Below are 19,068 nucleotides of genomic sequence, written 5' to 3'. Positions count from 1 at the left end.
ACGCCACCTGCTGCCCCATTCATGAATTACACTGTGAAATTACAATCATGCTGAACAATCTCCAGTTTCTCCTTCACACCTGACCACCCAGCCCGGAGCTGCAGGTGGCTGTGACCAAATATTTACGATCTGCGAAACGCGTAAAAATGAAGTAAAGCCCGTGGTAAAACGCACGCGCACTGCGCACCCAAAGGCGTCAACTTGGCATCGCACAAGTGGGCTACAGTGACACCTAGCGGTCACACTTTGCAACTACAGCAAATGGGCCCCATATTTACACTCTCGCTCGAGCCTCATTTCATCGACATAGTCTTTAGAAAAATAAATTAAAAAAAAAAAAATCTTATATCGAATTAAAATTCCAGAAAATAAAAGTGATGAAGCTGGAACTCGCCTACGTTGTAATCTCCTTCGATTGAAGAAACTCGTGGAAAGAGCCTCTTCTTCGGTGTTTTTTGGAGAAAATTCTGCGCTGTTCGTTGCAGGAAAAGTGTAGAGCGCCCCTGCTGGACTGGAGGGAAAGTGCACCGCTCCCACGTTTCCACCCATAGTGAATTTATCCCAGTGGGAGTGCGTGCGGTGTCAGCAATGGACAGCTTTGTTCAGATCAAAATGAGGTAAAATCGTGGTAAAGTCGTATTGTCAGCCTGGCTTCAGACTATGTAAAATAATGAAATGGTGAGTAAATGTGTGCATTACCATAGTAGAGGAGACATCTCAAATGATATAAATATTTACATCAACATTTTTGTACGAACACGTAAGTAAATAAAAGTAACATCTTATAAATATACACCCACACACAGTCAGGAATATAAACATTTCATATTCCGATAAAAGAATCTGAAATATACACACACACTTAATGAACAGGCTACTGCAAATGACACACTGAGGATAATTCTCTGAAGTGACATTTTTTTCTGGCAGTGATACGCTTTTCGGGATATATTCCTTCGGACTGCGATATGTACTTTTTTCTTAAGCCAGTACAATAAAGAAAGTAAGGAGGGGGAAAAAGGGAGAAATGAAAAAAAGCTTTTAATGGAATGTGGAGTCTCACAAAGGTGACAGTTTCACAAAAATAACGGGGGGGTCCATATTCAAAACAACTTTTTGCATTTACCGTAAGCAATTAGTATGTTTAAGTGCAAAACCATGTGAAAGGTACATACAAAAATCCTTCTAAGCTTATATGAGGTAAAAAACATTGAAATACAGTTAATCCGGATTATAAACGCTATTACAAAACGTTAACAAGTATCAATTTTTTTTTTTTCTTGGTCAAAAGTATAAACACTAAAACATTAAACTTATAGAATGGTTACAAATGCGTCGAGCAGTGATTTTTTATCACTGAGTATTATGTGCCCTTCCACAAGGAATTATGCATCATCTCCACCGCAGAGGAGGAGCAGGGTCTTCTTGTAGTCCCCAGACGAGTCACCCTAAAATAGAGCACAAGAAGCTCAAATAGGGGCAGAATTAGCTGTCAGGACCAGCAGCACTGGGAGCCATCGCCAAACCGGTCAGTGCTTGACCCCCGAATTCACCGTCCTTCCCGAACACGTTCCATAAGATCCTGGTGATAAATCCTGGCAGGTGAAAGTGCCTATTTTCTAGGGAACAACTGCTCACACATAAACACACTAGCTGCACCAGTGTTTACACAATTCTTCACTTGATCTTTTGGCTACATTAAAAGAATATTTTGAAAGCAGTGGGATGATTTTATAGAAAAAAAAACAAAAACATCTGTATTGCACAAGTGATGCATTTCTGAGTCAGTTCAATTCAAGTTTGACTTTACATTAAGACAAACCTAAGAAAAATGCATCTCAAAGTGGATGATCAGCTGGCAACCGTTTAAAAGAATTGATTATCACTTAAGTATCATTTGAAGAGTATCGCTCTTTCAAACTTAAACACTCATAACTTAGTGACATCCCCTTTTTCCAGTCTTCCTGGATGAAAGAATAAAGAATAAAATGAAATCTGGTTCAAAAGACAATGCAATATTCAATTTCATTAGTGGGAGTTACTAGACCAAGAGAAATGAAGCAAAATGTAGGATTATTAGATCTAATCAAGGAAGACAAGGCTTCTGGGTAGATTCCCACCGATACTACGGTACTTACCAGCGATGAGAGAACATAAAATGACCTACTGACCACTGATTATACTATTTACTCGAATATAACTCTACCCCTGCGTATAGCTCACACCCCTAATTTTACGAAAAAAGAAATGAGAGTTTCATATATACCTTGCCCACAAAAAAAAAAAAAAAAAAAAGTTTAAAACTGTAAGAAACAGATATTCAATGTTGTTACGGCAGTTCCAGATATTTTGGAATTCGGTTAAAGAGAATCAGCATTTCAACAATCACCGGCTCGCCTTTGTTGTCGAGTCGCGTGATTTTTTTTCTTAATATTGCAGCGATCATATGCTTAGTGGCCGACCGTTGTTGTCCGTTTCGCGCTCCTCTTTATCAAGCCATCACTTCTTGTAAGTCATTTGTGAAGCAACGTTTGTTCGTAAACAATCTCGAGTCTTGTAAATTACCGATAATTTTTGCGCAAAATATCGAAAAACGTTCAAGTCACAGTGCTTGTTTTAAACTCAAAGTCATTGATTTAATAGTAAACGTCAATTTAATTTTTTCCTGAAAAACTTTAGTTTCCGAAAATTCCCGCATATATCTCATGCCCAGATTTTTTTTTATTGGAATTTTGGAGGGAAAAGTGCGAGTTATATTCGAGTAAATGCAGAATATTAAAGTGCAGCGCTCTTCACGTCACATAACCTGGTCAGTAACGTCAGGCGATGCAGGTGTTTCACTGCAACACTTGTGCGCGTCAGAAGAAGTTACTGGACGTACCGAGATCATGTGGTGGAGGGACTTGGCAAACATCCTCCTAAACTGAGCCCTGATATCCAGCATGTCCACCTCACTCCTGGACACCATGATCCTGATCAGGGTGTGATCGTCTGTGCCAAGTCCCTGGGTTGGGAAACAAACAATACCAAACGTCACCTTACATGCAAAACCGGTCGCAAGGGTCTGCGGAGCAAAGGATTCTGGGAGCACTGGGAATAAGACCGAAGGATGCCGGCTAATGCACAGCATCCTCCTTCTTAGACTAAGCGGCTTCAAAATTCAGCAACTAAGATGTTAATATTCGTAATATTTCTCAGTTATTTACAAGGCACACTAGAATTTCAGCACAGCCTTAAATCTTTCTCTCCAAATTATACTGTAATTTACCAATATTTAGCAGACACTTTTGCCCACAGCCACTTACAACATGAATTCTGTATACTGCACTTATTCATTTTGCTGATGCCCTTCTCCAGAGTGACTTTAAGTTATTTACCCATTTATACAGCTGGGTAATTTTTACTAGAGCAATTGAGGGTGGGTACCTTGTTCAAGAGAACTACAGCTAGAGGTGGGGATCAAACCCACAACTTTTGGATCCAAAGGCAGCAGCACTAACCACTATGCTACCAGCCATCCACTAGGATGCTTACAATTATTTACCCATTTATACAGCTGGGTAACTTTACTCAAGCAGTTGAGGGTAAGTACCTTGCTCAAGGGTAGTATAGCTGGAGATGGGAATCAAACCTGCAACCTTTGGGTCCAAAGAAAGTAACTAACCACTACCCTATCAGCTGTCCTGATATTTGTTAGAGCATCAGTTCAGGGTAAATACCATTATGAGCTGTACTACTAGAGCGGGACTAACCTCGGGTCATTTGGTTGCATGACAAGGGCTCCTATAACACTACTTATTGAGCAGAAGCTCCAATCCACCCCAACTTGAGTGGCCATGTAGGCAAAGCTAGAGGAGGCGCAAAGAGCAAAGCAGGTGACGCCACGGGAACGGGTACTACCTTCATGGAGTGGTACAGACATTCAGCAAGGTAGGCTGGAACGCTTCTCGCACACTTCGCTGCACGGAGAAGAACCATATTAAAACTGGATTTCCTTAGAAAAACTATTTAGTTATATTTCAACTACTGGATCACTGTTGGTTGCATTTAACTGCAGGAAGGAGAGGTACAATAGTATGGCAGGAATGCAATTTATTACAACATTTTAATTCTAACCACTGTGCTCAGTTTATAGGTCATATTTTAGTACTCGGTCACTTCGAGATTAAAAGGACCGTTACCCCCCTTTTAGTGTTTTTATTCATTTCAGTAAGTATTTAGAAGTGTACCGAAGGTCAGCACTTACCTACAGCGAGAAGTAGGGACCTCAGGCTGCCGGAAGTTTCCCTCTGAATGCTTTCTTCAATTTCATAACCAGACAGCTTCATGTAGGCTTCAAAAACTAAAATAAATGCAAATAAATGTATTTCATATTCAGGATGTCTCAGCTGAAATCATTTTAATTGGCTTGGTCCAAGGAGGCCCTGCGTATGCAAATCTGGGGCCCCACTTCCACCTGAGCTTATTGCTCCATTTTCTGCTGCTCATATCACACACACACACACACACACACACACACACACACACACACACACACACACACACTCAAATGTATCGTGTGCCCTCTTCAGAGACCATTAATATGCTGAATGTATTGGCCAATGGACAGTAACTATTACACATGAATACAATTATGAATAAATAATTACATTTTAATCATTTGGTTAATTGTGTGACTAAGAGGTGAATAAAAGTGATGGAGAATAAAACCTGTGCGCGCACACAACCCACGTACCTTTCCGAAGATGCTCAAAGCTTCTGTTCCCCAGGATGTTGATGAACTTCTCTTCATCTGTGCCGACTTTGGCCTCCCCCGCAGCAAACAGGTCCTGCGACGAAGGACACACACTTCATCAACACACACGTTCTATTATTCTACTCTATTATTATTCTACTACTCCATTGACACCGGTTTTCCACGTGCAATTTGAACAAGAAACAAAGCTTCGTTTCAAGATGCGTCCGGAAAGTACCACAGTAAATTACAGACTACCGCGGCTGCTTTTGTTTAACGCGAGGACTCTCGCCGTGCTGTATATTCAGTGTCACCATCCCCTCAATTCTATTTTATTTACAGACGTATCACCGACCTTGGCATCCTGTTCCACTTTTCCAGCGTCCACGCCTTGTTGCCTACTGGCCTAAGGAGGGAGAAAGAGCCATCCAGTCAAGTGAGGACATTTCTTACACGTATTCATTTAGCTGATGCTTTTCTCCAAAGCAACGTAGTGTTAAGTTGCTTACAATTATTTACTCGTTTATACAGGTGGGTAATTTTACTGGAGCAATTCAGGGCAAGTATCTTACTGAAGGGTGCTATAGCTGGAGGTGCGACTAGAACATTGTGGCCTTTGGGTCAAGAGGCAGAAGCTCTAACCACTGTGCTACCAACTGCCCCTCAGAGTGGTGTCATTGTGAGTGATTTTTTTGTGCGTTTGTGAAGCCAGTCCTGTTTAGAGACCAACAGTCTAAAGGGGACCGTGTGCTTTTCCCACAGGGGACTCTACATTTCCACTTGACCTTGTGACGCCACATCTCCGTGGTACCGCTCACCAAAGACCCACCCGTCTCCCACACGCAGACACACCTGGAGGAGAATCACCAGCAACCTCTCGAAATACCCAGACGTGTCCCCGGTAACGTCGTCTTCCAGATTCTTGTCAAACTCTAAAACAAAGAAAAGCAGAAAAGTGAACTTTTTACACTCGGACGCGATCGGAACGTCTTAAGATTCCTGGTACGGCTTTAATTCCTAGCTGTTACAACAGTGACGTTAAATAGGTAGACGCTGCAAGTCGGCCTTGTCCACGGGGCACGCGCTTCACGCTAGCGGCGAAAAGTGCGAGAACACAGCTTTGCTTGGCTGCTCACCTCGTTTATAGACAGCGATGATCTCGCGCACCTGTTCCGGAGTGCGGGACGCCAGGATCTCGATCAGCACCTTCTCGTCGGTTCCTGCTCCCTGAAAGGCAGCGCCGCTCAATGTCCGTATCGGACCCAAAAAGGTGCAACTCGCCTTCACGGCAAGGTAGCTACACCTGTGCAGATACGCTGCCCTTCGACCCAGAATAACGACCACGTAAATCATTATTTACATACTGTGGCGGCTCTACCGAGATGCAGGAGTCAAACACGGTACGGACTAGGGCAGACCAGCAAACCACACCATAGGTTAGTCAATACTTGAGTAAATTAGTCATCTAATATTTGCATGGGCTTCGATGGGATTATTGACAATGTACCACCATTACAATGATGCTTTATGCCTGTTATATATTAATGTAATCCTTAAATAAAATGCAGCACCTGTTTCACGGGAAGGAAAAAAAGAACACGAACCTTTATGGCATTCCGGAGTTCAGTCGCATCGTAGATAACAGGTGGCATCATTAAAGCGAGAATAAGTTTTTCAAACTTTCCTGAAAGTTCAGATTTCAAATCATGAACCAAATCCTGTGAAACAGAGGAAACAAAACGGCATTTTAAAAAAAAAAAAAAAAGTTATATTTCCACAACAGCTTCTCTGAGAACCTCTTGTTCTAAATAAGGATTTATTCATACAGATTTTCTATATGAGCAGGAGATGTATTTCAGTCATGGGAATACAGATGTTCCTCGACTAACGATGGGGTTACGTTCCGATAAACCCATCGCAAGTGGAAAAATCGTAAGTCGAAAAAGAATACAGTGTCGCACCTACCGAACATCGTAGCCCGGCCTACCTTAAACGTGCTCGGAACACTTACCGTAGCCTACAGCTGGGCAAATTTCAGCAGGAGACACACATGGGCGTTAAGCAGACATGATGGGATGCGAAAACACAAAATAAAATGCTTTTAACACCGTATCGGTTGTTTACACTCGTTGGTGTGATCGAGACAGACCGCGAGCGTGGTTGAGCGGATGCTGAGGTATGCTGCCATCGCCCAACATCCGGAGGGAGTATCATACCGCATATTGCAAGCGCGGGAACAGATCGAAATTCAAAATTCTAAGTATGGATTCTACCAAATGCGTATAGCTATTGTACCATCGTAACTTCGAAAAATCGTAAGTGGAACCATCGTAAGTAGAGGAGCATCTCTATTTAAAAACAATACATATTTTTAGAATAAATAATGTTAAGAGTAACTAGTAAGCAGCAAAATTCAGCAATTAAGCAGATTTAACGAGACGGGCCACAATTTACGCTCGCAATACTAAAATAAAAGAAATGTAATTCTTTGTGCAACACTATTAGTGTACATTATGCTGTACACTTCAGTTTCACGTGGAAAACCAACCATATCCTCTGCTTTATTGCTATTTCGCAAACACTTACATTGCACAGTGTTTCTAGCGACACGTCATTCACCAGCAGAGAAGCGGGCAGCAAAATAAGAGCCCACGCGTTTAGGATTCCAAAGAAATATTGCAGCAATGACTCAAGTTGCCTGGATTCTCAGTGTCAGTCGCTGCAGCTGCGGTACCTGTCGTCAGGCATTAATCATCAACGAGCTCCTTCTCACCTTCCCATAAAGAGTCTTGTACGCCGCTTTAATCTGCTGTCGCTGAGCGTTGCTGCGGGACGTCACGAGCTGGAGGATGGCAGCTTCGTCCGTGCCTGGAAGACCCCACACCGGCATTGATAAACTGGGACTCATGAAAAATCTAAATCACAGCGATAAATTACTTACAATTATTTACCTGTTTAAACAGCTGGGTAATTTTACATTTACATTTATTCATTTAGCAGACGCTTTTGTCCATAGGGTCGTACATCTCAGCAAAAGAACAATTTATGCATCACATTAAGAGAAAGAGACATAGCTGCAGACATGTGACTCAAGTAAAGTAGGGTAAGTACCTTGCTCAAGGGTACTACAGCTGGAGGTAAGGTTTGAACCTGCAACCTTTTGGGCCCAAAGGCAGCAGCTCTAACCACTACGCTACCAGCTGCCCCAAAATGGGCTTTGAAGTCATTTTATTCATTTCATTTCTAATTTCCACATGCTTCAAATTCTTCTTCAAAGATTTTGAAAAGACGCCAACGAAACTCAGAGTTCAGGGACATCGACAAGAATGGGGAAGTTTAGATGGATCACGGTGCCCGAATCATATGTTTTGAGTGTGGGAGGAAAGGGGAGCGCACCGATAAAACACACCCGAACGCAGGGAGACCATGCAAACTCCCCAAAAACAGACCTGGATTCAAACCCACGTCAAACCTACAGCCCAGGAACAACAAGGCATCAGCATCGCCCCCTTCTCATTATTTCTACTGTCTGGGCTGAGTGTGCAGGACATTGAGACTGACAGTATTACCCCTCCATTCACTGTCAACAAAGAACATGCACATAAGAGAAAACTACGTAGTTCTCTATATTTATACAGGGCATCAAATCATTGCTTCTTGCTAGATGTCAGTCATCCAACCAAGGGCTCTGCTCAGCAAAAAAAAAAAAAAAAAAAAATCACTTCCAAATGAGACACGTTCATTGTGTTCAGGTCCTTCTAAGGGAACAGGCAGCTTAAACCTGCTCAAAAGGACAAAAACAGCCCACAACACATAACCAGATCCTTAACTACATTTACATTAATGCCATACCTTTGTACAATCAGCTACTTATACAATTATTTCACTATTGATACCACTTTGTCAATTTTCCATTTATTTAGCAGACGCTTTTCTCCAAAGTGACCTCCAATGAACTCTACGTAGTGTTATCAGCCCACACACCTTGTTCACCGTGGTGACTTACACTGCTAGATACACTACTTACACTGGGTCACTCATCCATACATCAGTGGAACACAAACTCTCTCTCTCACTCACACACTATGGGTAAACTTGAACAGCATGTCTTTGGACAGTGGGAGGAAACCAGAGCACCCAGATGAAACCCACAGGGACTGAGCAGGGATCAAACCCATGTACTCTCACACCACCCAGGCGCTGCGAGACATCAGCTCTACACGCTGTGTCACCTTGCTGCCTACTTATTTAATTTGCCTACTGACACCGCTGGGTCAAATTTACTCCTTCAATGCAGGGTAAGTACGTTACTCAAGGGCCCTACAGCAGGACAAGGAATCACACGCAGGTCAAGAGCAACGGCAACAGCTCCAACCTCTATGCCAGCTACTGGATACCTCATGAAAAATTTTCATCACCATCTGATCATTACATCTGCAAGCCAAGTGCATTTGCTGTAATGAATTAAATTAAACAAATTAAAAAAAAAAAAAAAAAAAAAAAAAAAAAAACATTTTTCACACTAGATTTAATTCAGTTGCACTGGGAAAGAGGAGTTAAAACCAGCACATTACAGAGATGGTTTTCTGCCTGCTTTTTCTCATAAGCAATAATTATTTCTACCAAAGCGAAGCCACGGGACTCGGGCTGCAGAGGCTGAAACGGCTGCTCGGGGAATCTCAAGGCATCCGCGTTTGCCGTTACGAGCCTTCTGATGTATGACACTCCACGGCTCATAAATTCACCGTAGCTCTAACGACAGCGAGTCTGCGTACAGCGGCCCTGGATGACTCACAGCAGCGAGGACGAACCGGCAAGTTTTAGAGTAGCGGACGCTGGATGTGAAAGGACGAACCAGCTTCAACGCCAAATAAAGCACGTTACGCCATCATCTCTCTTTTCGCTTCCTCCTTCCTTTCCATTATATCTCAACCAATCACAGCCATCGATTACGGCAAATCTAAATCACAACCGAAATATTGAATTCAATGCTATTATTTCTTTATTTAGCTGAAGTTTTGCTCCTAAGTGATGCACAATTTAAGATACAATAATTTATCCATTTAGTCAGCTGGGTAATTTGTGCCAGAGCAATTCAGAGTAAGCACCTTGCTTAAAGGTACTACAGCAGCAGGTACGATTCAAACCCTGGTCCTTTACATCACATTTATTTAGCTGACACTTTTCTCCAAAGCAACTTACAATGTTAAAGTACTTCACAATTATTTGCCCATTTATACAGCATGGTTATCTTTTACTGTAGCAATTTAGGGTAAGTACCTTGCTTAAAGGTACTACAGCTAAACTTGCAACCTTTAACCACTACGCCACCTGTTGACTAGTTCATATAACATATTTACACCCCTACCATCGCCATGTGGCTGTCACATAAACAAGCCAAGTACACTGAATAAAATTAATTTTTAAAATGTGTTTTTCATGCTGAGAAGCGCGGTGGCGCTGCGGGTTTAGCCGGGTCCTGCTCTCTGGCGAGTCCGGGGTTCGAGCCCCACTTGGGGTGCCTCGTGACGGACTAGCATCCCGGTTCACTGCAACCCCGTTCAGGACAAGTGTCCGTGCGTCTGTTTTTCATGCTGCTTTAATTCATTTATGCCACCAGCTTCCCACTGGCTTCTTATTTTTGCTTAAAGACATTATCTAGAACAGCAGCCTTTAGACCAAAGGTTGTACGTTTGATCCCCACCTCCGGCTGCAGTACCCTTAAGTAAGGTACTTACCCTAAATTGCGCCAGTAAAAATTACCCAGCTGTATAAATGGGTAAATAATAAGTCGCGTTGGAGAAAAGCATCAGCTAAATGAATAAATGTATCTGAACCGACCCAGACAAGGAAAAACATGCTTGCATAGTGAGTAAGGGTCAAGCCGTAATGAATATAATGCAAAAGTGCAAACACCCGAGCAAAATGACAAAAAAAGTTCACCGAAAACAGCAGCCTCTCATTCATCAGAAAAAATTCTTACTTTCAGCCCCTCATCTTTTCACACCCCCCACCCCCACCCCCAAGTAGCCCATACTCACCCAGTCCTTTCATTGCCTTATGCATGACATCCGCATCATTGTTGGCATTGAAGTTGGCGTAGGGCTTCACGGTACCTCTAAAAGCCTGGGAACAAAGATTTGCTCTGAGTTTCAAATGTCTGGTAAAACACTTCGCCGGAAAGTGTCTGTAGTTCCCTGCTGGTTCGAAAGGCCCGTGGAGGACTTACCTTCGCGCACACACACACACACTTTCAGAACCGCTTGTCCCATACGGGGTCGCGGGGAACCGGAGCCTACCCGGCAACACAGGGCGTAAGGCCGGAGGGGGAGGGGTCACACCCAGGACGGGACGCCAGTCCGTCGCAAGGCACCCCAAGCGGGACTCGAACCCCAGACCCACCACACAGCAGGACTGTGGTCCAACCCACTGCGCCACCGACTTACCTTCGCAGACGGTTAAAGTTCCACAAGCAATGATGAGAATGTACACTGCCATTATCGACTCCACCCTCATCTCCTCCATAATCACGTACGGTACATGGGGGAGGCAGCACAGCGTACAGGGCCAGACTGCAAGTATTACCCCATCGGCACATAGGTCACAGCCGATGATCCTACCGAAATCGTGGGACCTGTACAATTAGAGGACTAGACAGAGCGTTCCCGGCCCAGCTATCGCTTTCTCAGGCCCCCCGTTCGGGGAAGGGATCCATCGCGATCAGGACCCCAACACCACGGCGTAAAAATAACCCTTACCCCTCACGCGGTGTCCCTCATAGGCCTCTGACCATCACCCATCTCACCTGTGAGCGCACATGATCATTCCACTGGTCCAGTTTAAACAGCTGTACTACTTTTACTGTACTTTAACTGTGGTTATTGTACACTCACCCCTCAAGATTCATACCTCATTCATTCCTGAAAAGGGCCCTTGTAGCAAAAATGTGGAAATAATAATATAAAATCTGAAAGACTATAAAAATATTTTGTAAAAAAATAAAATCTAGATAGAACCTAAATCTGTTACAACATTAGAAAACATAAAAACATAAAATTCTAACTCGTTCCAAGTCATTCCAAGTTTGCAAAAAAAAGACAGAAAACCTAAATCCCTTATATTGTAAGAAAAATGTTGTAGGGCACAACAGCACGCATTAAATAATTTACATTATAAAGTAATGGAAAATTAAATATTTTAGTTATATTAATGTTTAACCACATTTAATAACGCACGCCAGCCAGCTGAAGCAAGGCAAAGGCGGAAGGAGAAGGGAGGCAACGGTGCTGGATGGAAGAGGCACAGTGGGAAGCAGGAGACTAAACACTATAGTACATCAATATAGGAGAATCAGGAAAAATCATCTGCATCTGTTTTCTCTCCATTATCCATTTCTTTTTTTGATTGACCAACATAATTATTGTTTTATAATATAGCTTTAATAGAAAAATACTTTATAAAAATAAAATGAATCATATTTGTGATATATATCATCTACATTTATTTAGGTAGACACTTTTCTCCAAAGCAACTTCCAATGAACTCTATGTAGTGTTATCAGCTCACACACCTTATTCACCATGGTGACTTACACTGTTAGATACACTCCTTTACTACTTGCTCATCCATACATCAGTGGAACACTCTGTCTCACTCACACACTATGGGTGAACCTGAACAGCATGTCTTTGGAGTGTGGGAGGAAACCAGAGCACTCGGAGGAAACCCACACAGATACAGGGAGGAGATGCAAACTCCACACAGGCTGAGTGGGGATCAAACCCATGCCCTCTTGCACCAGCCAGGCGCTGTGAGACAGCAGCGCTACTCACTGTGCCTGTGTGTGAACAGGGAGCGAGCGAACATAAAAGTAAATTTAAGGAGACCAGCACTGAAACACATCGACACCAAAACTTCTACAGCAGCAACTTTTTTTTTTTTTTTTTTTAAAAATCGCGCTCTCCCAAACTTTGTCCCTTCCCACAACGTTATGCAATGTCTGCAATACATTGTCTTCTCATTATTAAACGTCACCGAACGAGTCACCGCCAAGTCGCATTCCATTCCTTCCACTTGGCTGGCAGAGCGTCACTTTACCTTTCAATGCTGCGGAATAACAAAAATCCTACAATGCGAGTGTTCGCCGAGTGCAGCGGATTGGACTTGCTGTTGGCCGAGCGAGGTCCGGGTTTCTCACATACACCCACTTTTACCGTATCCTAACCCAGCACAGCATGGGACACAGAGACTCCAAACAACTCCGATCAAGGCGGGGGTGGGATTCCACAAATATGTAAATACCAGACATGGAAAGAGTCAAGGTGCACTGTAGAAACCCTGAGACGTAAACAAATGACAATCTGACACGCCAACACCGTGGAATGCCCCCCATCCACCCACCCCTCAGTCCTGAACCACAATGAAACCATACACCATCTTACCCTGTAATCCCCGACAACAGTTCCCCTGAATCCACACAGCGATTCCATTCTGTGTTGTTTTCACAACTTCCTTCTCTTAAAAATAATAAATAATTTATATGGCAACACAGAAATATTGTGGGAGGTGATCTATGCCGGGGACTCTTTCCATTTCTTTAACGCAGCAGCAGTTCTGCACTGATTATGCTCTGTATTTAAGGCCATTAGTGCACAAAATGCTAAAATTCTTGTTCTCTTTATAATGAATATTATTAATGTTAAGGAATGTTTAAAAAAAAAAAAAAAAAAAAACTTTGCTGCAAAGGGCCCCTGTTGTGAAATGTGCCCGTTGGATGTCGTGTTGCTTAATAACGAACTTTTTCCAGTTTTGGACAGACAGAAAGAGTTGCCTTAAAACACAGACATTTTTAATGAAATATTAAATGCTCTTTATGCAACCACACTCAATGAAATACACAATTTTCACATCAAATCATTTGTCCCAGTTTACTTGGTTCTCGCCCCACAATTTGCGGTGCATACTGTACGTACAGGACTGAACACACAATCGTTCATCAACGCAAACACACCCACAATCCAGCTGGTAGTGTAGTGGTTACAGCTGCTGCCTTTGGACGCAAAGGTCGCAGGTTTGAATCCCACCTCCAGCTGTAAGCCGCTCAACAGTGCGAGGTACTTTCAAGGACGGTGTGTGATGCATAAATAGATCCAAACCCTCCCTTCCCACAAACCAGTTAAACAAGTTATAATCGCATTCAACAAGCTGGTTAAGAGATATTAAGACGTACAACTTGAAAAAGCTAAGTGAACATGTTTGATTTTCTTCTGTAAATACAACTGGGGGGAGAAAAAAGAAAAAAAAACAGAATTTCAGTCTGTGGTTCATTAATTTCACTTCATTTACATATTTATCAGATGACTTTCTCCAAAGTGACTTCCAACGGACTCTACGCTGCAGCCCTTCAAGCCTGGAGACACTTCATAAGACTTCTGACTAGCTGAGATGTACCCTGTTATTACCTTGCTTGTTGAAGTTAAAGCATTTTTTTTTTTGTATTTTGTATGTATAATAAGAATTAAGAAGGTTGAATTCATTGAGGTACAAATTTACATTTTACACTGGCATTTGTTTAGGTAGCAGATACTTTTCTCCAAAGAAACTTCCAATGAACTCTATGTAGTGTTATCAGCCCACACACCTTATTCACCGTGGTGACTTACACTGCTAGATACACTACTTGCAATGGGTCACTCATACATACAATCAGTGGAACACACTCTCTCCGTCACTCACACACTGCAGGGGAATCTGAACAGCATGTCTTTGGACTGTGGGAGGAAACCAGAGCACCACAGTCTCTCTGTCATTCACACACTGTTGGTGAACCTGAGTTTTACAATTCAGCTAAGTACCTTGCTCAAGGCCACTACAGCAGGAGGTGGGATTGAGAGATGGGTCTTTCAGTCGCAAGGAAACGGCTCTAAGCACGCCGCCGCCTGCTGTCCCTGCCGCCTTCAGAGACCTATTGCTGAAAACCCACCTGTGATGAGCACAATGGCAAGACACCATTATGCCAACAAAACAGCATTCGAATGAGACCATTATATAACCGAACGAGTGCATGAGACCCATCGGTGGGACTGCCTAAGGAGCAAAAGGCGTCTTCCTGCTCCAAATTACTAATGCAGCCAATATTTCTTCAGTTCGAATTCTCATACGTTTAACCATCCTAGAGGAATATCATTTTCCTCACACTCACCGTACAGCCTATTAATGAAGTCCCATAGGAACGTAACCAGGTTGAGAACAATGAACCCGGTGATATTATTGTAAGCTTGGAAAACATCAGCAATGCGCAGTCAATTATTCCAGATATTTGTCCTAAGAACGGTCTACAGTTGTCTGCCTTGGTCTATAGAGCACGTAAATTGGATAACGCAATTGGGTTAGAGAGACAAACTCGAAACAGGAATAAAATGACGGCGCTCATCCGTTTCCTCATTTCACCGGCATCCGAGTCTCATTTCAGGCCCCCGAACGTCCCCAATAAGTCCAGCTGTGAGTCAGAGCGTCGGCAGAGCAGCGAGGGAGCAGCGGGAAAACCGGCTCTACCGCCTCTTCCAGCGAGAGGGTCGGGATTCGTGGAGAGGGAGGTGGAGAACACCTGACAACAGGGAACCTCATTTGACTAAGAGTGAGCATGACAGAGAAACACAGAACACAAACAAGCACAGAAACCGTCGAAGGCGAACACCTGCATTCTGGAAAATATGTCAAAGTACAGATCCGGGAGGCAAAAAGAAAAAGCCATATATCAATTATCAAAAGTAAAACAGAGGTTGAGGGCAGACTTTCAAACCTGGTCAATCAGAAAGTCAGTGGAAAAGTCAACATTTTTCTCCAACCAACTCTGTCTGAACAGCTTATTAATTTCTCACGCGTGCTCCTCTGCGATGTCGATTAAACGGAAGGGATCGGGAACTCGCCGCTGATCTTACAGTTTCTGTGAATCTGTCCCTTCCGACACAGCTGCACTGCCGCTCAGCGGAGAAGTACAAGTAACCTTTGTGGTATGAACAGCCAAAAGAGTCAAATTAGCCCCAAATAAAAAAAAAAAAAACCACTAGTTTTCAGTTGCATGTGGGCAGAGGTCCTTACAGTTGCAGGGACCTCTCGATCTGGCCTCTGGGTTCCTGTCCCCCAGCAGCGTCCGCACAAAGCCCTCGACGGGCCCGCTGGTTTCCGGCAAGATCTAGCGACCGCGACCACACCCGTTACCCAGGACTGGAGAAACTGGATGGTTCTGCCCCGTTCTTCTCAGCAACTTTCCGCCACATCTACGTGGAAGCAGCTGGACCGAGAGGCTCCCTGCCAGGTCAACGTGAGTCATAGGGCCCCGAGTCTCTCCTCCATCGCCCGAAAGACCTCGTCCTACCGCGGTAAGGGGGCTCGGCCGAGCACAAGGGAAGCTGTCGAAAAGCACATCTGCTGAAATAAGAGGATAAGATCCGGAACAGATGCACTCGGGACCCTTTTCGCTCGGACCAGGCATGCAAGCGCGCAGCGTGCTTCATCTGAAAGCTCCAGTAGAACTCCCCAGGAAGAAAAGCAAACTTTTATTCTAGAGACAGGTCTAGACTGGTGGACTTTTTCCTGCAGTGTTGACTTTGCAGAAGAAACAATGAGACCCCCCCCCCCCTTACTGCAGTTTACACAGAAATAAACTTGACTTAGAAGGGGAAGTTGTATGTCTTGTTGATGGGGGAGGGGGGGGGGGGGGGGGGGGGGGGGGGGGGGGGGGGGGAATAAAGAAAAAAAAAAAAAGCTTACCATTGCAAAGTCTTTGTGCCTTCTACTGGACCCAAGCTGAAAATTAAAAAGTTAAAAAAAAAAAAAAAAAGTCACATGAAACTATTAAAAACACTTTTTTGCAAATTAAATCAAGTAGCAGCCAGCCTGAAGAAATCATTTTTCTTTCGAGGTGTGTATGTATATGTATATGTATGTGTGTGTATATATATATATATATATATATATATATATAATATATATTTTTTTTTTTTTTTTAATAGAAAAAACTAAAAGGGAAATGTGAAACATACCAGAAACGGAGCGCTGAACACGTACCGCAGCTGGAACGAACACACACTAACTCTATTTCTTCACAAGCTACTACGCCCCCTGGCATGACACGCCCTTGTCACGTGTCTCAACCGGATGCAAAGTGAGGAGCCTTCTGGGAAATGTAGTTCTCAACCCCTCCTCCGCTTTCCCTTGTCCTATTAATTGCTATTGCTGACTGCTTTTCAGAGAAAACGCCCTCTTAATGGGCCAGCGGAGGTACTTACCCTAAACTGATGCACTAAAAATTACCCAGCAATATGAATGGGAAAATAAGCAGCTGTTTTGAAGAAAAGTGCGCGCTGAACTAATGAATGTAAATGACAGATTTTATTCTGGAAAAGGCATTTCATTCCAGTTTTCAGCGTTTCAACCCATTAACTTTATGTGTTATTGTGCTTTGTCATTTTTTGCTGTGCGGTGTTTTATTGACATAATGATTCACAGCTGGATATATATTTCCGTTGTTTTTAGCACGAAAAAGCGCATTGCTTAACAATATACCCTATTATCCTGTAACCATCTCAGTGAGATGAAGTGATTTATAACATCATATTGTCTGTCCTATCCTTGGTAACTTTAACCTGAAATTTTTAGAGGTTTTTTAACTACGTTTTCTAATGGCTGGGTATTTTTATTGCAGTAATTCATGGTAAGTAAATGATGGAGCGTGTGGGATTTAAAGAAAAGCGGCCGCCTTCACTACCTGGCTTGTTTTATGAGCATGGAAATGAAAAATGACATTCTCCAAATATTTGGAAACGCACAGTGGCAGCCACGAAATAAGGCAAAGTTAAACATTTACAACTTAATTGTTCATTCCACTGTTAATTTAAGAAAAATTCCCAATCAGACATTTAGAGCCCTTACTCAGAAGATAGACTTTACATCCTTGTTCATGATGTGAGAAGAAAATTAAAAACTTTAAGTAAAAATGCCAAAACATTTTAAAATTGACCTTTTTTTTCCTCTCAGAAATTCTTAATGCTTAGTGAAGTTAAGGACTCCCCGGACAAGAGGAGGTGGGAAAGAGCTTCATTTGCTACTCAGTTCTGTGTTTGCAGTATCTCATATAGAAATTTACAAGACAAAAGTAATCTTGTAAGAGGGACCCTTGGTGTCTGCCTGGAGCAATCAAGGTCACCTTGGAATAAGGGTAGTTTTTAAAGGATTTTTGTGAAATCACTTGCACATTTGGAGTGGTTTCCCCCCCCCCCCCCCCCAGCTACTTCAAATATAAAAACGGTGATTATGAATGCTTCTTTGTTCTTGTACATCTGCTACAAATGTTACGCACATCAGCTGAAGGGTTCATGGACAGATTCAGTGTAGAAATTTATATGTTTTCATTTCCATTATCTGCTAACCCCAACCATCTGGCTTAAGACTGGAACATCAACGTCAAGTCTGGATAAATTACATCATTTTTCTTTTATATGGTATGTAGCTGGAAGCTGACTGCTCATTGAATACTGATTTATTGCGCTTTCCATTTCAATTAAATTTAAGTAAACATTTCGGGTATAAACAACTGCTCTCTTTTATTCCGTACACCCAGCCCGCAATTAATCAATATATATAAAAGCATATATATTTCCCATAAGTGGCCTGGCGCTGCAGCGGGTAACATTACACCTGGGCTGTTTGTTTTGCTTCACTCCAGTGATTCCTGTCTCCCAGTAACTGATCCCGGTTCGATTAATTCCTGTTTATATTTAGAGCGAGGCAGGGCAACAGAGCACCGAAGGCATAATGCTCCGTTTTGTCTTCAGACTCACAACAGAGCTTTGAAGGAGATCAGTAAATATTGTAGTGTAACGTGAGGCTGGAAGACAGGCCAGAGTTTGATTCCAGTATGCAATTGCGACCAGTAAAAGAAATACCACAAGAACTCTTTATTAGTCATTAACTTCAAACTATATTAAGAATAAACTCATTAAAATTACTGAAAAGAAAAATGTGTCATTCCCACAGCATCTCATTCAATGCTGCTGATCGATTCTTCACATGAACGTCTGATGTTTGTCAGCTATGGGCGTCTTTCAGCTTTATTATCATCTACACAGTCAGAGAAAGCTTATGTCCCTCCATGTATTTATAGGGAAGCTTCTGGAAAAATCTCAGACAGAGCTCTTTTTTTTAAAAAATTCTGAATCGTATGTCAGTTTGAAGAAAACTTACCTACAAAACGAAATAAATACTTGATCTGACGCTTTTCTCCAAAGCGACTTACAATGTTAAGGTTACAATTATTTACCCATTTATACATC

At 42.7% G+C, this 19,068-nt stretch overlaps 1 protein-coding gene across 1 annotated transcript; it reads right to left on the bottom strand.

The window, feature by feature from the left end:
- Positions 1–1,024: 1,024 nt before the first annotated feature.
- Positions 1,025–16,856, bottom strand: LOC108930853 (annexin A5-like). Its single transcript, XM_029252322.1, has 13 exons — positions 16,780–16,856; positions 16,508–16,543; positions 10,777–10,861; positions 7,509–7,603; positions 6,340–6,453; positions 5,872–5,962; positions 5,588–5,667; positions 5,091–5,141; positions 4,736–4,829; positions 4,247–4,342; positions 3,901–3,959; positions 2,882–3,004; positions 1,025–1,448 (listed from the first exon to the last, which is right to left on the bottom strand). Exons 2-13 carry the CDS (start codon positions 16,508–16,510, stop codon positions 1,386–1,388), a joined length of 954 nt encoding a protein of 317 aa, XP_029108155.1. The 5' UTR covers positions 16,511–16,543; positions 16,780–16,856; the 3' UTR covers positions 1,025–1,385.
- Between the last annotated feature and the right edge of the window lie 2,212 nt (positions 16,857–19,068).

The sequence above is a fragment of the Scleropages formosus genome, chromosome 5, assembly GCF_900964775.1.
Source record: "Scleropages formosus chromosome 5, fSclFor1.1, whole genome shotgun sequence".
Classification (NCBI taxonomy): Eukaryota; Metazoa; Chordata; class Actinopteri; order Osteoglossiformes; family Osteoglossidae; genus Scleropages; species Scleropages formosus.
The sequence above is the reverse complement of the archived record's forward strand: the minus strand, read 5'-3'. Positions and strand labels throughout refer to the sequence as shown.

Excerpts from the sequence above, each read along its gene's own strand:
- LOC108930853 (XM_029252322.1), bottom strand. Across the intron at positions 4,343-4,735 it reads CTTTGAGCATCTTCGGAAAG|TTTTTGAAGCCTACATGAAG; the intron begins GTACGTGGGTTG and ends CATTTATTTTAG. Across the intron at positions 3,960-4,246 it reads GTCCCTACTTCTCGCTGTAG|CGAAGTGTGCGAGAAGCGTT; the intron begins GTAAGTGCTGAC and ends TTCTCCGTGCAG.